General features: G+C 36.9%; 1 protein-coding gene and 1 pseudogene across 6 annotated transcripts in view; both read right to left on the bottom strand.

The window, feature by feature from the left end:
* USP3 (ubiquitin specific peptidase 3) overlaps positions 1 to 22,179 on the bottom strand; it is a 109,724-nt gene that overhangs the window by 56,532 nt on the left and 31,013 nt on the right. For 3 of the 5 annotated variants that reach the window (XM_034994077.1, XM_034994075.1, XM_034994076.1), the window contains exons 2-3: positions 21,771 to 21,831; positions 17,859 to 17,990 (exon numbers count right to left, since the gene is read on the bottom strand). In XM_034994077.1, the coding sequence (XP_034849968.1) occupies positions 17,859 to 17,990; positions 21,771 to 21,831 (193 nt within the window). Of the gene's footprint in view, positions 1 to 17,858; positions 17,991 to 20,537; positions 20,657 to 21,770; positions 21,832 to 22,179 lie in introns of all 5 variants that reach the window. The other 2 variants (XM_034994078.1, XM_034994079.1) reach the window with 1 other exon arrangement.
* On the bottom strand, positions 5,010 to 6,908 carry LOC118003242 (annotated as a pseudogene). The gene has a single exon (XR_004677294.1). The product of XR_004677294.1 is annotated as a 60S ribosomal protein L34-like (transcript).

Below are 22,179 nucleotides of genomic sequence, written 5' to 3'. Positions count from 1 at the left end.
CCAATTTTAACAAAAACAACTTACAAGCTAGTACCAATATATTCTTTTGAATAGCGGCTTTGTATAAAACCACTTATTATAACTACCAAAGAATAATGACAGTAATGCTGCCACTCAGCAAATAAAACTTTGAATGCAGAGCAATTAGTAAAAATTAGGTCATCTCTAGCAGAATCCAAAAAACATTAGAAGAAAATGGGGGAAAGTAATGGGGGGAAAAAAAAGATTACACAGAGAAGCATGTATCCTAAGGTCTTTTATTTACAGAAGTTAAAATTTCAAGTGAATGCTTTTGAAAACTTTAACTAAAACAGTAATATTTATGTAATTAGTTAATGCCCCTCCCCCATTAGCTGAGTACCTATGCTATCAATCAAGAGTCTCTAAAGTATTCTCCAAGTTTCCTGACATTTTCACAAATAGCAAAAGCTACCTTTTACGTCCTGGACTGTTTCTCTATCATCAAAGTACCAGCAATGGCAGGAGAAAATTCTTTATCAGTTTTATGATAAATATGTAAAATATTAAATTAGTGAAAAGGTTTAATTCCTTGCTTCTTCTCAGCATAATGCTAAGAGAGTAAGGTCTACTCTGTAAATTTAGACTTAAGGCACCTGGTTCCTCTAAGAAGCTTAAGCATTCACTGATTATGCTGCTACTCTAATTCCTCCTAACATTTTCATTTTATGTTTGCATATATTTATGCATGTATTACAGATAAAACAAGACTCAGTATTCAAAACAAAAACAAGGCTAAATGCTAGTGTTCATCTGGGGAATGAAGTCTAAGAGCAAATTTATCTCACCTTTCATCTATTTACAGTATGCCATAATCTCTAATTGAAAAGTGAACCCCTGAACCTCCATAAAAAAGTTGTTGCTTTGTTTAAACAAATTGTTTCCAGTTAAATTAAATAACTGGTTTTTTTCTTATTAAAGTAATTCTTTTTGGAGCACCTGGGTGGCTCAGTTGGTTAAGCGTCTGACTCCTGATTTCAGTTTAGGTCACGATCTGAGGGTTGTGAGATCGAGCCCCTCCTCGGGCTCTGAGCTGGGCGTGAAGCCTGCTTGAGATTCTCTCCCTCTCCCTCTGCCCCGCCCCGCTGCTCTAAAAAAAATTTTTTTTAAATAAATAAATAAAGTAATTCTTTTTGGTGTGATATGGATTGAGCCTAGGATATAAAACATTTGTTAAAGTAACATTTTTCATAATATTGAATATAGATTTATTTATGGTTTTGCTCCATTCTAAACTAATCTGGCTTGACTGGATCTAGTTGCTTCATCTCTCTGAACTTACATCATTAAATAAGTTGCTCTAGATTCTAGAGCTGTGCTAATGTGGCTGATGCCACTTAAGAATTGAATTTTAATTTTTAAAAAATTCTAATTGATACAAAATTTCACTTAACAACTAAAGCAGTAAAAAATAATTTTCCACTAAACACAGTTTTATGGTTTTGGCAAAACTATACTTCACTTTTATTATTACATCACCTAAGATGTATTGCAGTGCACATGATGGGTGCATGTGTCATTTCTAGTATTACATAAGCATATCACCAATCTAGTTTATGTCAACAGATGGTTATTTTTCTATGCAACAATGTAGCACTACCATGTGTTTATCTGAATATTTTATGCAGACAGCAGAGTTACAGTGATAACTATGTAAATAGTAATCGGTAGTTAAGCTGCAACGCTTATTTTAATTATAATGCAAATTATTTTTCTGGCTTAAAAATTAAGAATGAGGGGCACCTGGGTGGCTCATTCGTTAAGCGTCTGCCTTCGGCTCAGGTCATGATCCCAGGGTCCTGGGATCGAGCCCTGCATCGGGCTCCCTGCTCTGCAGGAAGCCTGCTTCTCCCTCTCCCACTCCCCCTTTTTGTGTTCCCTCTCTCGCTGTGTCTCTCTGTCAAATAAATAAATAAAACCTTTAAAAAAAATTAAGAATGAAAAAACTTTTAACTTTCAAATGAAGGCACACTAATGGGGCAGTATCAAGTGGAGAAGGTATGTCACAAATTTTACAAAGGATGGCAATACAATTTGCTATAGCAGAGAAAAATGAGTAAGTTGTATAAAAGAAGTTTTAAGGCGTGCCTGGGTGGCTCAGTTGGTTAAGTGTCTGCCTTCAGCTCCGGTCATGATCTCAAGGTCCTGGGATCTAGCCCCACATCAGGCTCCCTGCTCAGCGGGGAGTCTGCTTCTCCCTCTTCCCCTCCCCCGGGCTTGTGCACGCGCTCTCTCTCTGTGTGTCAAATAAATGAATAAATTAAAAAATAAATAAATAAAAGAAGTTTTAAGATAATACCAAGAGTCATCTTCAGCAAATGCATATTCATTTAATAAGAAGTTGCCTCTCAACAGTCAAAAAATAAAGCAGCTAATGAAATTAAACATATAACAAAAAAAAATGTCTGTGATTATTAAATAGGATCTGAGCTTATAATTTTGGCCAGCCATAAAATGGCTGGGATTCTTGCTCAACAAAGAGAACCATTTTTAGATGGAAAGATAAAAAATTTAATTATCATTTCAGTTAAGGGAATTAGGTTTTAAAATTTGAGGAAACAATTAAAACAAAACGTGAAATATCTTAAATTGACCCACCAAGTGAGTGCCAGTAAATAAAAGACTTTTCTAACAATATTAAAGATCAATCTATTCAACATTTGAAAAATTGCAAGTACTTTTATTTTTAGCTTTAAATGAGCTTCACAAGAGATACTGACTAACATTCTGGGTATGTTTTGTCTCAAACAACTTCTAAATTTACAAAGAAATGTCTTCATCTAATCAATCTCAAGTTGTAGATACTATATTTTTTAATCTTTTACATCTGTCACTTTCAGCTAGATAGGAAAAAGTTTCTGTCAAGACAGACAATGGGGGAGCCTGGGTGGATCAGTCAGTTAAGTGTCTGCCTTCAGTTAAGCATCTGCCTATGGCTCAGGTCATGGTCCCAGGGTCCTGGGACTGCGCCTTGCATCAGGCTCCCTGCTCAGCGGAAAGCCTGCTTCTTCCTCTCCCCTACTTGTGCGTGCTCTCTCTCTCAAATAAATAAAATCCTAAAAAAAAAAAAAAAAAGACAATGGGCCAGCTATGTGAGATCCAAAATCTGGATTTACTATATTTCCCTTATTATTATATTTATTTCACTGTGTGATACATATCGAAAATATCTGTGTTCTGAAATGGACTGTATCATGGATGCAGTTATTAAAATTGTTCAGTATATATGTACAAATGCTATGAATCATCACCAGTTTATGAAACTGTTATAAAAAAAATAGAAGATAATGAATTTAATGACCATAATTCATGATAATGAATTAAATAATCTTTCATATTGTTAGAAAAGTTCTTTGCCAATGTTCACTGCTTCAGTTTGAGTCATGAAAGAGTTTACAAAGATTTACTCTACTATTTATTCTAATTCAAAAAAAAATTTTTTTTTAAAGACTTATTTTAGAGAGAGAGACAACACACGTGTGCATGGGGGTAGGGGGAGAGGAAGAAAGAAAATCCTTGAGCAGACTCCCCACTGAGCGTGGAGCCTGACATGGGGCTGGATCCCAGGACCCTGAGATCATGACCTGAGCCAAAATCATGAGCCAAAATCAAGAGTCGGCTGCTCAACGAACTGAGCCACCCAGGCACCCCTCTTTTTTTTTAAAGATTTCATTTTTAAGTAATCTCTACATCCAACGTGGGGCTCAAAACTCACGACCCCAAGATCAAGAGTTGCACACTCTACTGAATGCACCAGCCAGGTACCCCTCTAATTCAAGATTTTCTTGAAATGAAGGGGCGCCTGGGTGGCTCAGTCGTTAAGCGTCTGCCTTCGGCTCAGGTCATAATCCCGGGGTCCTGGGATCGAGCCCCGCATCGGGCTCCCTGCTCGGCGGGAAGCCTGCTTCTCCCTCTCCCACTCCCCCTGCTTGTGTTCCCTCTCTCGCTGTGTCTCTCTCTGTCAAATAAATAAATAAAATCTTTAAAAATAAAATAAAATAATAAAATCTGTGAGAAAATTGAAGGGCATGTTGTTTATATGGATACATTTAAGAGTCGATTTTCAGTTTACATAGTGCCCCTTTGATTTCAATGTTGGTAATACTGAATTGTTACAAGAGTTAGTAGATTTACTTAGATGTAGTTTTGAAACTGATATGCTTTTGTTTCAGAGTCAAATCAGTTGTTCTAAAAAGATGAGTCAGGGCGCCTGGGTGGCTCAGTTGGTTAAGCGACTGCCTTTGGCTCGGGTCATGATCCTGGAGTCCCGGGATTGAGTCCCAGATCGAGCTCCCTGCTCAGCAGGGAGTCTGCTTCTCCCTCTGATCCTCCCCCATCTCGTGCTCTCTCTCTCTGTCTCATTCTTTCTTTCAAATAAATAAATGGAATCTTAAAAAAAAAAAAAAAGAGTCAGTTTTATCAATACAGATGCAAATATTAAAGAAAAATGGTTTTTCTGTACTTCATTCATTGGAAAACTTTTTTTTTTTAAAGATTTTATTTATTTATTTGAGACAGAGAGAATGAGAGAGACAGAGAGCACATGAGAGGGGGGAGGGTCAGAGGGAGAAGCAGGCTCCCTGCCGAGCAGGGAGCCCGATGCGGGACTCGATCCTGGGACTCCAGGATCATGACCTGAGCCGAAGGCAGTCACTTAACCAACTGAGCCACCCAGGCGCCCTCATTGGAAAACTTCTAATAGTTCTTAGAATCTACTTTTTTTTTTTTTTAAAGATTTTATTTATTTATTTGACAGAGAGAGAGAGAGAGAGAGCAGGCACACAAGCAGGAGGAGTGGGAGAGGGAGAAGCAGGCTTCCCGAGGAGCAGGGAACCCGATGCGGGGCCCGATCCCAGGACACTGGGATCATGACCTGAGCCGAAGGCAGGCGCTTAACGACTGAGCCACCCAGGCGCCCCATAGAATCTACTTTTTTAACTGCAATTTTTATGAATCTAAATAGAAGTCAAGCATTTCCTTTTTTTTCCCCCCAAGCTTTCTGATTTTTTTTTATTACTCAAAAAAGCTTCATTTTTTTTATTTAGCTTTCTGACTCTGTGCTTGGGCCTTCAACACTTTCACAACGATTTTCTGCTCTTCAATAAGGAAAGCATGCTTGATCCTGTCATGAACACACTTAGCACACATGGAACACCATAGGCCCTGCTAATGTGTTTTTTCGTTTTGGACAACCTCATAAGGACTTTAGGTCTCACAGCATGAACTCCTCGAAGTCGGCCTAGGCACACGCCACATGCAGATTTTGGTGCTTTCCCAACCTTCTTGGTATAAAGGTAAACGATTCTATTACCAGGGGTTCGGGACAGCCTAGTTTTGTTAGAGGCTGTATTGTAGGACAGCCTACGACGGTAGGTCAAACGCTGGACCATTCTGAATGCCTATGGACGCCGTCCTCAGAAGAGCAAGTCAAGCATTTCTAATGAAAGTTTAGTATCTGAATGGAGATGTGCTGTAAGTGTAAAATATACACTGGATTTGGAAAGTTTTATGTAAAAAAAAAAAAGAACACAAACTATCTCTAATAATTTTACGTTGATTACATGTTGACATGATAGTATTTGAATAGATGGGTTAAACAAAATATACAATTAAAATTAATTCACCTGTTTCTTTTTGCCTTTTTAATGTGACTATTAGAAAATTTAAAATTACATATATGACATATTATTTCTGTTGGATAGCACTGGCAATCTAAAGGGTATCTAGGACATTACCTGCTCTAATATTCTACAATAACCCAATATCATAAAGGGGTAACAAATTTAACTTTACTGAGCTATAAGAAATCAATTTTGTTTTGTCTGGGTTAGTTTTCACCGATTTAAAAAAATTTGTTAATATTTTCACAACTGTCCTTATTTCTCAAGAGCCAATTTTAGGTTCTCTTACAGTCACTAAGAAGGACACTTATTTCTAAGATTATAACTTCTATACTCTGAATTTACCACACTATGCAAGTATTATTTGATGATGATGACGTTAAAGGAAAGCACCTACTTCTATGGGCCAAAACTTCTAAGAGTGCCTAGCATGTGGTAGAGATCAATAAATGTTAGTTTCCTTCCTTTGTGTAACGAAGAGCTGCCTCACAGCATGGGCTTCTCTAGCTGCCCACAACACCTTTTGATTTCTTCTTCCTCCCAGGCCAAGAGGTCAAAAGAAAATCAGTAAGAAAAGTCGAATATAAATGAGAATTTAAATGTTGTCTAGCTGCCTTAGTTTTAGCTGAGACACTGCTTTCAAATTGGAAACTATCCCACTAATACTGGTATTAAAAACTCCCAAGGTAAACAGAAGGATTTAAAGTAAACAAGTTCTAAAAATCTCTCCCTGGTTTACAACTGTGTTGAAGCCAATCAGTCAGAATTATACTCACCTCTAATACCTGAAAAAAAAAAAAATACAGTCACTCTTTCCCTTCAAGAAGATTTCCAAAGCTTGTAGATTAGTCCTCTGAAACTTGGAATGCATTTCCCATTTTGAAATAAATGTTATAAAATATGGTTAAATGTTGTAAGGTGAAAATACACCTGGTTCCCAAAATGTAGTTGAAGTAATATTATAAAGAGTTGTATTCCTCTTTGACTTCTTTCTATACTGCTGTCACTGAGAAATTGTGATAGGAGGAAGCTGGTCAGAGTTCAGATAACCTGATTAGTACTTCACTAGGAGAGGCGGTCCAGGGTTTAGCATCTCATTCACATAGGACTTCATGTGTCGAACAAACAAAAGTCAAGAATTACGTATATTATACAACAAATTTTTAGGCTATTAAATTTACACTTAAGAAAGTTTTTGTTTAGGGGGCGCCTGGGTGGCTCAGTCGTTAAGCGCCTGCCTTCGGCTCAGGTCGTGATCCCGGGGTCCTGGGATCGAGCCCCACATCGGGCTCCTGGCTTGGCCGGGAGTCTGCTTCTCCCTCTCCCTCTGCCTCTCCCACTGCTCATGCTCTCTCTCTCTCTCTCTCTCTCTGTATCTCTGTGTCTCAAATGAATAAATAAAAAAAAATCTTTAAAAAAAGAAAGTTTTTGTTTAGGGGTGCCTGGGTGGCTCAGTCGGTTAAGCGTCTGCCTTCCGCTCGGGTCATGATCCCAGGGTCCTGGGATCAAGCCCGCATTGGGCTCCCTGTTCGGCGGGGTGTCTGCTTCTCCCTCTGCCCCTCCCCCTGCTTGTGTTCTCTCTCTCTGTCAAATAAACAAACAAAATCTTTAAAAAAAAAGAAAGTTTTTGTTTAGTGATTTTAGATGATTCTTCAAGTAAAGATAACCTCTACTTCTAAAAGGCTACTTGTCAGAAAAGGAAAAGGTTCACTTTTGTATTTAGAAAAAACAAAGAATTGTTTAAGAAAATCTAAGTAATTTGAACATTAAAGACAAAAAATAACACTTGAAATCATATTAGTGATGTCAGACAAAGAAATAGGATATAAAAAGCAAGGTAGGAAGGGAACTGGTATCTTTCTTTACTTTTAAAACCTTGAAACAAACCACACTATCATCTTGGCTATGTGAAGATTAGTCTTAAATCCAAATTCCTTGAGCCAAAAATGATCTTAGTTTTAAATTACTTTAAGCCAATAGTTAATAAAGAAATTAAGCATACAGGGAGCCTGGGTGGCTCAGTTGGTTGAGCGACTGCCTTCGGCTCAGGTCATGATCCTGGAGTCCCTGGATGAGTCCCGCATCAGGCTCCCTGCTCAGCAGGGGGTCTGCTTCTCCCTCTGACCCTTCCCCCTCTCATGTGCTCTCTCTCATTCTCTCTCTCTCAAATAAATAAATAAAATGTTTAAAAAAAGAAAGAAATTAAGCATACAGTATGGAATTTACATGTACACTGATGTTAAGAAAAAAAATTAATTTTACTACCTTGCACTAAAAGAACATACCTCAAGTAGCAGGTAAATTTTTGTAAGAAACAAGTTATTTACACTACTATATAATTAGGGAGGTAAAAAATGGATAAAATCACAGCTTTATTTCACATTCTGCTTACTCTAAAAAAGAACAAAATAAAATTGTCCAATTTCTTGATTACATTGATTCTTTATGTGTATACTTTCAGGTTTTAATTTATTTCTAATTTCTCACATCTAATCATGTCTAATCCTTTCTACTTTTCTGTCTATAATTTCCCCCAAATGCATCTTTTTTCTCCTCCATTTCAACTAGCATTCTATTCCATACTTTGGTTATTTCCTTTGGTGTGATCTCCCTCACTCTACCCCCTTATACAGTGATTTTCAAATCCACAGATATGTATAGCCAAATTAAGGTATAGTATTTGATGGTCCCACAATGTTAGCCTTACTTATATTTTCTTCTCTCTCACCTTTGCCTCCCAATCTTCTCTTTCACTTCTGTATTACCTGCTTTATATATAGATTTAAGCTTTCATCTGGAGTGGTGATCTCAGGGTGGTGAGATCAAGCCTGGCATAGGGCTCCACCCTCTGGATGGAGTAGGCTTGGGATTCTCTCCCTCTCCCTCTGCTCCTCCCCCTGCTCAAGCTTGTGTGCCTGCGTGCATGCACACTCTCTCTCTCCCTCAAATAAATAAAATCTTAAAAAAAATTCCTCACTTGGTCATCCCCAACTGTGTTTTGTTTTTTTTTTAAGATATTATTTATTTATTTATTTGACAGAGAGAGAGAACAAGTAGGCAGAGTGGCAGGCAGAGGGAGAGGGAGAAGCAGGCTCTCCGCTGAGCAGGGAGCCCGATGCGGGGCTCGATCCCAGGACCCTGGGATCATGACCTGAGCTGAAGGCAGCTGCTTAACCAACTGAGCCACCCAGGTGCCCCCCAACTGTGCTTTCTTTCCCATTCCCCAAAAATGAAAATTTACAGCATGACTTAATCATTTTCTTATCCTAAAATTTAATGTGGGTTTATTTTTTTTTTTAATTATAACTTTAGAAACACTTCTTTCCTATTTTTTTCCCTGCACTATATATGCCCCCTCTAATTCTAAAATGCAAAACACTAGTCTATTAAGGAGAAATCTTCAAATTAGTTTCATGAGGCATCTAATCAGGTTAAAAAGTGAAACAACAAAACTGAGCATCCACCACCCCCAACATATTTATACATGTTTCTATATAAAATTTCATATATAAGTACATCTAAATTAATGTGTATAGTATAAAAAAAGAAACATATTAAAAGAATAAGCTAGAGGTGAAATAAACTATTTGAAAATGTCCTATTTAGGACATTTTCACACTATGATTTAACAAATATCTCAAAGTATAATATACACATAGGGTGAGTTTTGACATTAATCATAAGAGATATAAATTCATACTTCTTGTAGCTTAAGCTTTTTTTCCAACTTACCAAATCTGACTAGTCTGTGTTTTTATTAGAAAGTCAGTATTTTTACCTTGTCATGTGTTTAATGAGCTCAGAGTAGGAAAGCCTGTCAGCCTGCCCTTTTCTTGTTCACCAGTATTTGTGTTCCTATTATTATTATCTTGTAGGGCTTGTTTGGTAAAAATCTTTTGTATTTAAAAAAAAATTTTTTTTTAAGTAGGGTCCACACCTAGCGTGGAGCCCAACACGGGGCTTGAACTCATGACCCTGAGATCAAGACCTCAGCTGAGATCAAGAGTCAGATGCTTAACTGACTGAGCCACCCAGGCACTGCTTTTTAATTTTTTTGAGTAGGCTCCACACCCAACATGGGGTTCGAACTCACAACCCGAGATCATGAATCGCATGCTCCACCAACTGAGCTAGCCAGGCCCCCCATTTGGTAAAAATCTTTTAAATAGTGTATCCATTTGATGAGGGTTGACTTGGACAAACTAAGTAATTAATCCATGTAACTAGACAGACTGCAGTATACTGCAAAATGAACAAGGGTGAGAGCTCAACAAGTGAAGCTCTGATTCAGGACATTCTGTGTATAGTTCATGACACATCACCACCTAATCAAAAGACCCACAGACATCAGGTATATTATTGGCCAAAACTTTTTTTTTAATAAAAACTATCAGGGGTGTCTGGGTGGCTCAGTTGGTTAAGTGTCTGACTCCTGATTTCAGTTCGGGTCATGATCTCAGGGTCCTTGGATCAAGAACCCCATCAGGCTCCCCGCTCAGCGGGAGTCTGCTTTCTCTCTCTCCCTCTGCCTCTCCCCCTGCTTGTGCTCTTGCCCTCTCTCAAATAAAAATAAAAATAAACTTTTAATAGAAGTTCTATATTTTCTTTCCACCCCTTCAAGTGCATTATTTTGGAGAATGATGGCACTAAAAACTAGGTTCCCAGCACAGAATAGGTGCTCAAAAAATATTTATTTATTGAGTAAGAGCCAACACATCTGCTATTCTGTTTTTTTTTTGGATGCTGTTCCCATGCTGTTTGCGGGCCGTCATGTAAATTAGACTCTCAAGTAAAAATTTCAAAGGTAAGGGGCGCCTGGGCAGTTGGTTAAGTGCCCGACTCTTGATTTCGGCCCAGGTCATGATTTCAGATTGGTGAGATCAAGCCCCACATTGGGCTCTGTGCTCAGCAAGGAGTCTGCTTAAGATTCTCTCTCCCCATTCCCTTCTGCCCCTCCCCCTACGCGTGTGCATGCTTTCTCTCGCTCCCTTGCTCTCTCAAATAAATCCTTCCAAAAAAATTCTGAAGGTAAAAATGTGGGGGGAGGAAGGACTGTTTATAATACCAAATTTTCTTCACAAAGGATCTACAGCTTTGCTTTGTGTCTTCTTTAATACATTTATTCCTACACCTAGTCTATAGTTTTTATCATTATGTTGAATGTTTGTTTTTTTTGTTTCTTTGGTCATTTCCATTTTTTACTGATGACTGCTAATAAAGAGAAAGCTATTAGTATTTATATATTTATCATATATCACCATTTCAGAATTTTTTATTGATTCTAGTTGTTTTCCACTAAAGTATCCCTGAACTTCTGTGCATTCTATTATATAATTTGAAAACAAAATTTTTTTTCTTCTTTTCCAATATTTATACGAATTATCTCATTTACTTACTGTCTTATTTCAATGGCTAGAACTGCCAAAATAATGTTCGAGAATACTGACAGGTAAATGACTATAAAAGGTATTCCTGTCTTGTTTCTGATTTAATGGAAATGGCTTTAGTACGTGATGCTTTCTTTTTTCCTTTGGTTGTCGGAAAACTATATTTTAATATAGTTTTTTAATATAGTTCCTTTTATTTCAATGTTATTGGTGTTTTTTGTTCAGAAATGGCTATTTATAAAGGTATTTTTGCTTGTAATGGTACAATAATCTGGGATTTCTTTATGACATCCTGATACAAATAATGAATAGGTTGGCAGATTTCAGGTGAAACTAACTCAGTAATATGTAAGTTTTCTTTTTGATATATCTTACTGAGTTATATTTAAGTTTTAATTATTTGCAACAAAATATTTTAATTAGTGAAACTGACTTATTTTCTTTTTGGAGTTTCAGATTTTTTTTTTTTTTTAAGATTTTATTTATTTATTTATTTTAGAGACAGAGCACAAGAGGGGGGAGTGGGAGAGAGAGAAGCAGACTCCCCGCCGAGCAGGGAGCCTGATGCGGGACTCGATCCCGGGACTCCAGGATCATGACCTGAGCCGAAGGCAGTTGCTCAACCAACTGAGCCACCCAGGTGCCCTGGAGTTTCAGATTTTTGTCTAAAGGTTTTGAAAGTTTCGTAACATTAAAATACTCAATGTTAAATTTTAATAGTTTGAGGCTGCAACATCTAGTATAATAGCTACTGCATTCTGAAATACAGAAGCCCCATGTGGTTGACTTCAACAAAACAAATTAAAACATTAAATTCCTGAGTCCCACTAGCCACTTTTAATTGCTCAACTGCTACAATATTTTATGGCACACACACCCAAAACAGAAAAATCTCTTCCTTAGCTTTAAAATTCTAAGGTTGTTTTTCCATTCCTATTAAGTGCTATTGAAGTTATAAAGACCCATATCACATTCTTGAAGAAGTAAGAAAATATTCCCAAACCAAACCTTTCACCACCTATCTGAAACAAGAAGCAATCATCATACAAATGAACCTGATTTATTATGCAACAGTAAAGAAACAAGTCCTTTAATCTACTGGCTACAGTGATCTTTATTTATTTATTTTTAAAGACTTTATTTGACACAGAGAGAGAGAGAGAGAGAGAGAGAGCACAAGCAGAGGGAGCTGCAGGCAGAGGCAGAAGCAGGCTCCCTGCTGAGCAAGGAGAATGACGTGGGACTAGATCCCAGGAGCCTGGGATCATGACCTGGGCCAAAGGCAAACGCTAAACGGACTGAGTCACCCAGACGTCCCTACAAAGTGATCTTTAAACAGTAAGTTGTAGGGGCGCCTGGATGGCTCAGTCAGTTAAGCGGCTGCCTTTGGCTTGGGTCATGATCCCAGGGTCCTGGGATCGAGCCCCACATCAGGCTCCCTGCTCCGCGGGAAGCCTGCTTCTCCCTCTGCCACTCCCCCTGCTTGTGTTCCCTCTCTCGCTGTGTCTCTCTCTGTCAAATAAATAAAATCTTAAAAAAAACAAAAACAAAAAAAAACCCAGTAAGTTGTAAATCCCCTCAAAACAAAACGAAAACTTTTACGCAAAAAGTACCCCTCAAGAAGGACAATGGCGGGTCTGTCATTAAGTTTTAAATTCCTTTTTGTTCCCTTGCATAATATTGTGACATCCGAAGGCAAATCTGACCTCTGGTTTTATTATAAAAGATAGAATTACAGGAAAAAAAAAAAGCCTGTATTCTAGTGACTTCATCTTTTCAAGCCAAGGAAAGTTAAAACCCAAAAGAACTTACATAGCAAGCTTATTTTTAAATTCTCTTTTACTAAATTCTGATGTACTGCCATCAAATAAGCCAATTCTGGAAAATTAGAACAACAACTGCAGAGAAAACCTATATCCTTTTTTTTTTTTTTAAAGATTTTATTTATTTGAGAGAGAGAATTAGAGAGAGAGAGCACAAGAGGGGGGAAGGTCAGAAGGAGAAGTAGACTCCCTGCCGAGCAGGGAGCCCCGACCCCAGGACCCCAGGACTCCAGGATCATGACCTGAGCCGAAGGCAGTCACTTAACCAACTGAGCCACCCAGGCGCCCCAGAAAACCTATATCCTTTGTTGAAAGCAGACAAGTACTAGCTTATTAAGGAAGAGCCTTTCATGTTTTCAGACCACCTCTACTGAAAAAGTTCTTTTTAAACTTCAAAAATACTGTTTTTAAATAAACAAAACTCTTCCTGTTCTCTAATCTTTACAACACTGAAGATTTGTACCCAAATTGTTTATAAAGATAGTCTAAAGATTTTCCCTTTTACTTTTCTCTTTTGAGAGCGAGCGTGTGTACGCACGAGCGAACAAGGCGGGGCAGGGGGTGGCAGAGAGAGAACCTTAGGCAGGCTCCACATCCATCGCAGAGCCCAACATAGGGCTCAAACTCACGACCCTGAGATCATGACCTGAGCCGAAATCAAGAGTTCCATACTGAACCCAGTGAACCACCCAGGTGCTCCATTTTTTTTTTTTTAACTTTTTTCCCCTCCTTTTTAATATTTAATCATAATTTCCTTTGAAAATGATTCGGTATCAATTTAAGTCCAAAACTAAGAACTTTATTTTTATTAGTTTTAGTTAAAACTGGTATTTGTTACAGGTGTTTAAAATCTGAAATACAGGGGTGCCTGCATGGCACAGTCAGTTAAGCATCTGACTCTTGGTTTCAACCCAGGTTGTGATCTCAGGGTCTCAGGATTGAGCCCCATGTGGGGCTCATTTGCTTGAGTTTCTCCCTCTCCCTCTGCTCCTCCACTCCCTCCCCCCGCCCCGAACTCTCTCTAAAATAAATAAATCTTTTTTTAAAAAATCTGAAATACAAGTCTTTTTTCTAGACAAATTGATTCACATTTCATAATATGTCTTTGTTTGATATAGTGCCTTAAAATATTACCCTGCCTAGTAGTTTAATTTTATATTTTTCATTTTATTTTATTTAGTTTTAATATTCCTTTTGTATTTTTGTATTCTCAGAAATTCGGTTACTATTGATTATCGGATCAGCGTCGACAAGACTATGTCAGATGTCAGAAGTTTTCTGTTCAGCATTTTAAACTATTAATTCCAAATGTCTATGTAAGAAATCAGATAAAAGTTCCTAATTTTAATCATAGTTTCTTTCTGATACAATAATGTATACTACATACAATTACATTTTTACTGACTGGAGAGAGAAGTTGGGGTGGGAGGAAAGGAAATACTACTTAACACATAATAAAAGTGAACACTAGCCCTTGTGTGAACATCTTGAGGAGATTTTCATTTTTATAGAAATTCATTTTATAGAAATCTTCACAAATCAAATTCCAATTCTAGTTAATAAAATGAATTTCTATAAAAATGAAAGTCTCCTTTAGGAGTAGGTTTGTGTCAAATCAAAATGACTCCTTTTGGTATTGCTTTCCCTCTTTTGAAACAGTGACCCATTTTATGTTGTTCTGTTTGGTCAATACGTGCTTCTTCCGGATGTCCTGTTTATGTGAGAAGTGAAGGGAACTGCTCTGCAGCAGAGTGTCCCTCTTGGGAGGTAAATGAAATAGCTCACACAAGCCACGATTTACGTCTTCTTTGAGAAAGATGTTCTGTGGTTCTTTAGTCCTCCAACATGATCAGAGGGCAAATATTACAGATTTGGTGTAACCTTCCCCATTTTTGGAAGACATAAATCAAAATACAATCTTTCCAACAATACAACATATTGCCTACTCTGCACCAAACACTGAGTACTATGGAAGATGTTATCTGATATATGGTTCCTGCAGTCCCCAAGGACATTTACAAATAACCTAACGTGCAGCAGGAAATTACAAGTATCCTAAGAACTATGAGTTTAGGAGAGATTACATCCAGCTACAATTGAAGCTGGGAGGAGGGAAGTGGGGGAGAGTTGAGTGGTAACTTCACGAAGGATATGCTAAGATAGGAAAGGGCAGGGACTCTTGGAAAGGGGAAGTAAGGACAAACTCTAAGCCTCAGAACATGTTTCAACTTCTTTAGAGCAGAGAGCACATAGAAAAGGAGCTTTAAAATTAGATAAAGTCAAAAGATTTTGATAACAAGCATAACAATAATCAAATAGGTTAAAACTAATGCACCAATATTTTACCTCGGAAGCAAATCACTGAGTCTAACCATAAGAAACTTATGTGCAAGGAAACTTGATGAACTGAAGTGAAATTACTGAAGCATACTAGAAAATAACACACATACACATTCATACAGAAAGAAGAAATCCTTTTTCATTTTTTTCCTAATCATGCTGAGGTGTGAGGAAAATGTTAATTTAGACTACAGCTTTATCAGTTTGCAACTATTGCAGATTTCTTTTAAGGCATCAGTATAATCCTCCAGGGTGATTCCCTGGCATTTTGTTCTTAAACCTACAAATAATACAGTAATGTGACCAGCTGCAGTTCCCTTCCTGCATTTCAGAAGCTCTGAGTGTCCACACACTTGCAGCTCTGTATAACTTCACACAGAAGACTGGCAAATGGCCAAGAAGCCTCCGCCATGGTGTATATTCCCCAAAGTTCAAGATCTGCCATTTAATTACAATTCAGCCATGAAACCACATGTACTTTTGCATATTATACCAACATAAAACAAATCAAATTCCAATTCTAGTTAATAAAGGTACTCCTCCAAAATGCAGAAACTTTAAAGTATATTCTTATAAATGAAGACACTGAAGTACGTAACCTATATTTTTAAAGAGACCTATTCTACTTCATTAAGATAATTTTTAAAATTTCCTCAGAGTTACGGTTTCCTCATAATCTCACCAATTGCAAGAAAACCCACTGCAAACTTGTTATAGCACAGATTTAACTGTATTTCCAAACTTCCCCATTTAGCATTTCATGCACACTGCTAACTGAAAATCAAGAAGAATGAATGTTTTCAACATCGGGTACATACAGGTTGACATGACTTAGAACAATGATTGTGAAATTATACCTAAAGAGTGATCTTAAATTCTGCTCTCTAAAAGTAAGTCTTGTTTTTTTGTTTTTTAATTTTTATTTATTTATTTATTTTTAAAGATTTTATTTATTTATTTGACAGCGAGAGACACAGCAAGAGAGGGAACACAAGCAGGGGGAGTGGAAGAGGGAGAAGCAGGCTCCCCACAGAGCAAGGAGCCTGATGCGGGGCTCGATCCCAGGACCCTGGGAACATGACCTAGGCTCGATCCCAGGACCCTGGGAACATGACCTGGGCTCGATCCCAGGACCCTGGGAACATGACCTGAGCCAAAGGCAGATGCTTAACAACTGAGCCACCCAGGCGCCCCTCTAAAAGTAAGTCTTAAAGAAACATATGGTTCTGTCAATTAGGTAGCTCTGTCATTCTAGTATGTAAGTTTCCTGAGGGAAAAAGGGAAAAACTAATGAGAACACTCTAACAGCCTGGCTAATGCTCACCTTTCATAGGAAGGAGCATTTTACAAGAGTAAATGACAATAAACTGAGCACTAGCCCGGGTATGAAAATCTTGCTAAGATTTTCATTTTTATTGAAATCGTTATCTACCTCTCGCTTCTCTCTCTTCCAGGTCTGGACATCTTCCATGGAAAGAGTAGTGGTCTGCATGACTAAACCTTAAGATATTTCATTTAATAGCCACAAATTAATAATGTTAAACCGTTAAAAATTGTAAAGATAGGAAGCCACTCTTTCTTCCTTTTGATGGACATTTTTCTACAATACAATAATCAACTAAGAATAATTAGAAAAGATTAGCACGAAACTCCAGTAGAGTGTAAATCAAAAGTGATTAAATTTAGACTTTAAATCCTCATTCCTGTCCTGTACTGCTTTCGTGTGACATTTAAGGGCTGGATGGCCAAAAAAGATCTCCAAAGGGATCTTTCAAATGGCTTTTTTCCCCTTCAATCTCAAAAACCTTTTAATTGAGAGTAAACGGATTAAAGAATTATTCATTATAATTTACTAGTCAAGGAAAAAAACTTGCTTCACACTGAAGTTAAAACTGCAAAAAACACTGACCTTCTGAGCATACCAAATGAATACGAATTATTTAACATTACTGTAACCTAAATAACCTATTTCTAAGTAGTCACAAAAATCGATACTTATTTCATTGTCATTTATATGAAACAGACATGCATATTATATTACAAAGAAAGAACAGAGCCTCCAATCTCCTTTTAAAGGATGTGATACTTTAAAAAAAAAAAAAAAAAAAAGCCTGAAAGGCTACACATGAAATTCTTAACATTTATTTATCTACAGAGGAAGAGACGAGAGTGGATCTGTGCTGGGAGAGGTGATTGTCAAAACAGTTTTTAAACCAAGAAGTTACATTTTCAAGATTACATAACAAAATGTTAACTGGACAATTAAAACATGGGCTTGGGTTTTGTTTTGTTTTGTTTTGAACACGAGTGTTTATCTTATTATTCTTCAATTAAAAACAAAATAAGAAAAATAAAAAGAATTATAAAGAACAACCACAAAGAAATACTTTTCATTGCCCTGAAGCTTATCAGGATGGACAAGGAACAGAGCGGGTGGGAAAGAGGAGGCCCAGAAGTTGAAGGGAACAATGCAGAGAAAATCTGAATGAATAAAGACAGGCATTCCTGATAGCTCCAATCCCCTATGCATCCTAACAAAACTAAAAGGAGGTAATGGCTGTAGCAACTGGTTTAGAGATTGATGGGGGAGGGGAAAGAGTGAGGGAAATGAGGAAACACTTGCAGACACTGAGTAAGGAATATCATCTCCAGAAAATATTAATACTTACCAGTAGGTACTGTAGCTACTGCAATCCATACACACTGTATGCTGAGGTTTATCTTGCTTTTCTGATTTCTTATGATTAGTTAAGGGTACTTGTGCATCTTCATAATGTTTTTTTGCATGGCCATTCACATACCTTAAAACCAAATAAAATTTTATTTTAATCTAAATATTGCTTTGGAAGTTAAAATAGTAGATAATAAAATTAGATGATAATCAAATTAGAATGAGAAAGAATTCCTCCTTATAAGAGCATTCAATCCTAAAGAGCATTCAATTAGTTAGTGATTAAGCTTAGTGCTTAAAATATGCTTTTTTGCAATCAAACATGACAGTCAACTTTTAATTACACACAAGATTAGGGCCAGGCAAGGAAAGGCTCATCTATGCCAATCAGTTTCAATATCACGACAATTATCACTTATCAACTCCTTTGCTGATGCTTTTGCTATAGCTTTGTTCTTTTTTTTTTTTTTTTTAAGCTTTTCTCAGACTGCTAACCAACTCAGGTTATTCTCAAAGGCAAGATTTGTAAACTAAATCACTCAACCACTTCCCACAGGGCCATAGACTGTGCTTGGACGGCTGTTTATGTAAAAGGTGAAAGTCAGATAGGGAAACAGGATAATCTTCTCTTTCTCATCAATATGGCTTCAGATATTTTATTCAAATGCCTAAATAATTAGCTCCACTCATATGTAAACACATTTGTTTAGAAACAATACAAAGTACAAATCATCTTAAGCTTATATAAACTATTTCTTTAAACGGACAAAGATAATTAAAGGTTGACTATATTCATAACAATTTTCTAACACTTTCTATCAGATTTAATAAATCAGTGTATTACAGAAAGCAGAATGAAACTGAAATAATGCATATGGCGCACACACCCAAGTTCCTCCAAACCTCCACCTAAATACTGTACAATGTTGTAACTGGCCAGTACTATGAAGACCCTTATAAAACAAAACTTCCCAGTTCCTAGAAAGTTGTCAATTTACAGAAGGCAAGGCCTTATTGAAAACTCAGTCAAAACAGATGTTGGTCAAATGGTACTAAAATAAACATACTCAGAGAGTTAAAGTAATGTTTTGTCATGAGGCGCCTTAATTATACCAGGAGCAACACTCACCTTGGGGAAAGTAGAACAACTGCGGTAGAGGGAGGACAACTTCAGGCCCAGCCTCTACCTTAGGAAAGGTGGAAGCATTAGGGGCACTACTAACCTCAGCTTAGATTTTGATGTTTTTTCCCCATTTTTTCATTATAGTAAACATAACCAAAAATCGTGTGTATATGGGTCCTCTGTCCACAAAAGTAAAATCAATTTTAAAATAAAATAATGATTAAGAGTATAAGCTCAAAAATTAGACTGCCTGAGTTCAAAAGTAGCTTTGTCACATGCTGGCCACGTGAGCTTAGATGAGTTACTTAACCTCTCTGCACTTATATTTTCTCATCTGAAAAATGGAGATAATAGTACTTATATTTCATGAGTTGTTGGGTGATTAAGAAATTCATGGCTCAGAATGCATAAATGAACGAATAGATGTTGGTAATTATTTTATTCATGTTTTCCTTTATATGCTTAACTACTATTTATTCAGAATTCGAACAATATAATTGTTTAGAAAGTGGTCATATTAAGCACATACATTGCGTAGGTCAAGAAACACCCAATACTTAATTAAAAAGGTAAACTCCAAGGCATCGTATAGGTTCCATATCTAATCGGCTCAATTTCCTATGCTTATAGAATTTATACTGTGCCATGAGAAACAAAAGTTAATATTTATAATGAGCACCTTCAAAATCAAAGAAAAAGCAATACTGAACAATGATAATAAGGCACCTACTTTTAGGTCTTTGAAACATAGTACATATAGTTCATTTAGCCACCACACTGTAGAGTCTCTAAATGTACTAGACGTTTAAATGGTTACTGTAGGTGTTGCTGAAAAGTAATTAGTATATGACTGCTGACATTAAGATTAGTAATATTTTGGCTAATATTCAAATACATCACTCAGAAGTTAACAATTATGTATAAACTGGATAAATATTTCCCTCATCTAATTTTAGATTTTAACTGGGCAATTTGGTCTAAAAAGGAAAAGCATCAATATATATGTCACAGATCTCTAACCATAATCACAAAAATTTGAAAAATAAATGGGATGATGTCGTGAAGGCCTACAGAATATACAACTCAAACATGCTACTGATAAATTGAAGGAAAATCAATTTAAGACTTTCTGCAGAAAACAGGCCTAGAATTACTGAAAAATCAGGATCCTTGGCAATCAACATCCAGGGTCACATGATAAAAGAAAATTAACCAATTAGCTATGTAAAAAGAAGATCCAAATGCAAGCTACTCCCATTATCTGTTTAATCTACTTAATCATATTTCTCTGAAACTACGTTAAATTTCTAAATTTAAGACTGCTTACAATTGGAAACAGACTACCTGCAGAGTCTAGAAATTTTTCAATTTATTTTTCCAAAACCTACTTAGAGAACTATTTGTCCCTTGCTATTAAGAACATTAACCTCTCCAATTTTTGAGAGTTTGTCAGGTCTTTTTGTTGGCATATGACCTTCAAGATTTAGGCCGTAGAGCACTATGAGACAACTGGAGAACAGAACTATATAAATTTTATTGCATTATAATTCTCACCTCTCAAAATCTAGGAGAGGAATCTGTCTCTTCAAGTGCAGAATTTAAGTGCTTCTACTTTTCTTCTTTTTTTTTTTTTAAATGTTATCTGTACAAAGTATTTTCAGGGTCCCCAAATCCTAGAGATTTCAAAACCACAACAGCCACAATTAAGATATGCAGTTAACATTTTCCAAAGGTACTTTTAAGTGTACATGGAAAAAATACTCAATTCCATGGCTCAAAATGTGAAAAATCAAAAGTTAACTGAACACAGATGCTCTCTTCATGCAATGAGGGTTTAAAAATAACAATGGGGAAATAGTTCTAATAAATATAATGTAGATTTCAGCCCGTGTGACAGTATGATTTCCCATTCCCTTGCTGCTAAGCTATACTTCTAAGTAAATTCAAAGTGGATTTTCTAAGTTAAAAGAGCAATAGAAATAAATGTGCTGTCAAGCTAAAAGAATGCAAAGGGTGATATTTATTTGAGTTTGAGTTCGAAGAAAAAAGTTCCTAAAGTATTTAAGTAACATCATTTTGAAGCCAAGAAAGGGGAGGAAATGCTCAGGCTTGAACAAAATTTGGGGGGTAGGGGGTGTTAAGTCCCTGGAAAACAAAAATATCTTAATGGAACAATGAAACATTTGGTACATCTTCAACAGCAATTAATAATGAACTCCACAACGAGACCCTTTTCAAGGGAATTCCTTTATGAACATTTTGTTGTTTTGTTTTCAGAAGAATGATGTGATATCTGGAATTTGATTCAAAAATCAGTAAAGCTGGGAATAGTGTAGGTAATAGGTGAAACAAGTTTGGCAATGTACTGATCACTGTTGAAGCTGGGTGATGAAAATAATGGAGTTCAGTTATATTACCTCTATACTTTTGTATATGCTTAAATTTACCCTATTAGAAGGTTTAACAAACAACCATTAAGGTAAACCTTTATCTAAAGAATTCAAAGTGCCCTCATTTCATCTTTTCAATCAACTATTTCTGGATTATCTGATCATCGAATTAATTCTTCTGAGTACCAACATAAATAAAGGGTCTCCCCCCCTAGGTCTTCCCCAGTGGTATCACTGAGTGAACAGACCCTACTGGGAAGGGAAGACTTACAGAGAATTACATACAACGGTTAAGCAATGGTGCTAATAAATCCAAGTCACTGAAACCCTGACATAAAGCCCAACGGCAAACTGAAAAAAGCAAGTAGGGTAGTGAGATAGTAAGTATGGCACCTACCTTCCACAGTGGACACTTGAACAAGTCAAACAGACCCAGGGGCTTTTGTTGGAGCGGCACACTAATAAAAAGAAAAATACACAATATACCAATTGCATCGTGTTACTTCCCAGCTTCTCCCCTAATCTGTAAGGGCACACCCTGGGATTGAGTTATAAATGCCATGGCTGCCCGGGGGTACCGAAATCACAGATTTCTGCTTTGTGAGTGCATTTACACAGAAAGGCTGCCCAATTACAGTTATACTGAAAAGAACTGAAATGCACGCCCACGACAGCTGCTCATTTGAACCGCTGACTCAAATAGTTCAACCACAGGTTAAACGTATATATGCTTTTTTCCCTTTATGATTTCTTTCTTTTTGCCACAGTCTCCAACAAGCTAATGACAGTCTATTTTCTCTTAAAAA

This window comes from Mirounga leonina, unplaced genomic scaffold, assembly GCF_011800145.1.
Source record: "Mirounga leonina isolate KUSES-001 unplaced genomic scaffold, KU_Mleo_1.0 Mir_91, whole genome shotgun sequence".
Lineage (NCBI taxonomy): Eukaryota > Metazoa > Chordata > Mammalia > Carnivora > Phocidae > Mirounga > Mirounga leonina.
Note: the sequence above shows the minus strand (reverse complement) of the source record. Positions and strands in the feature narration are given on the sequence as shown.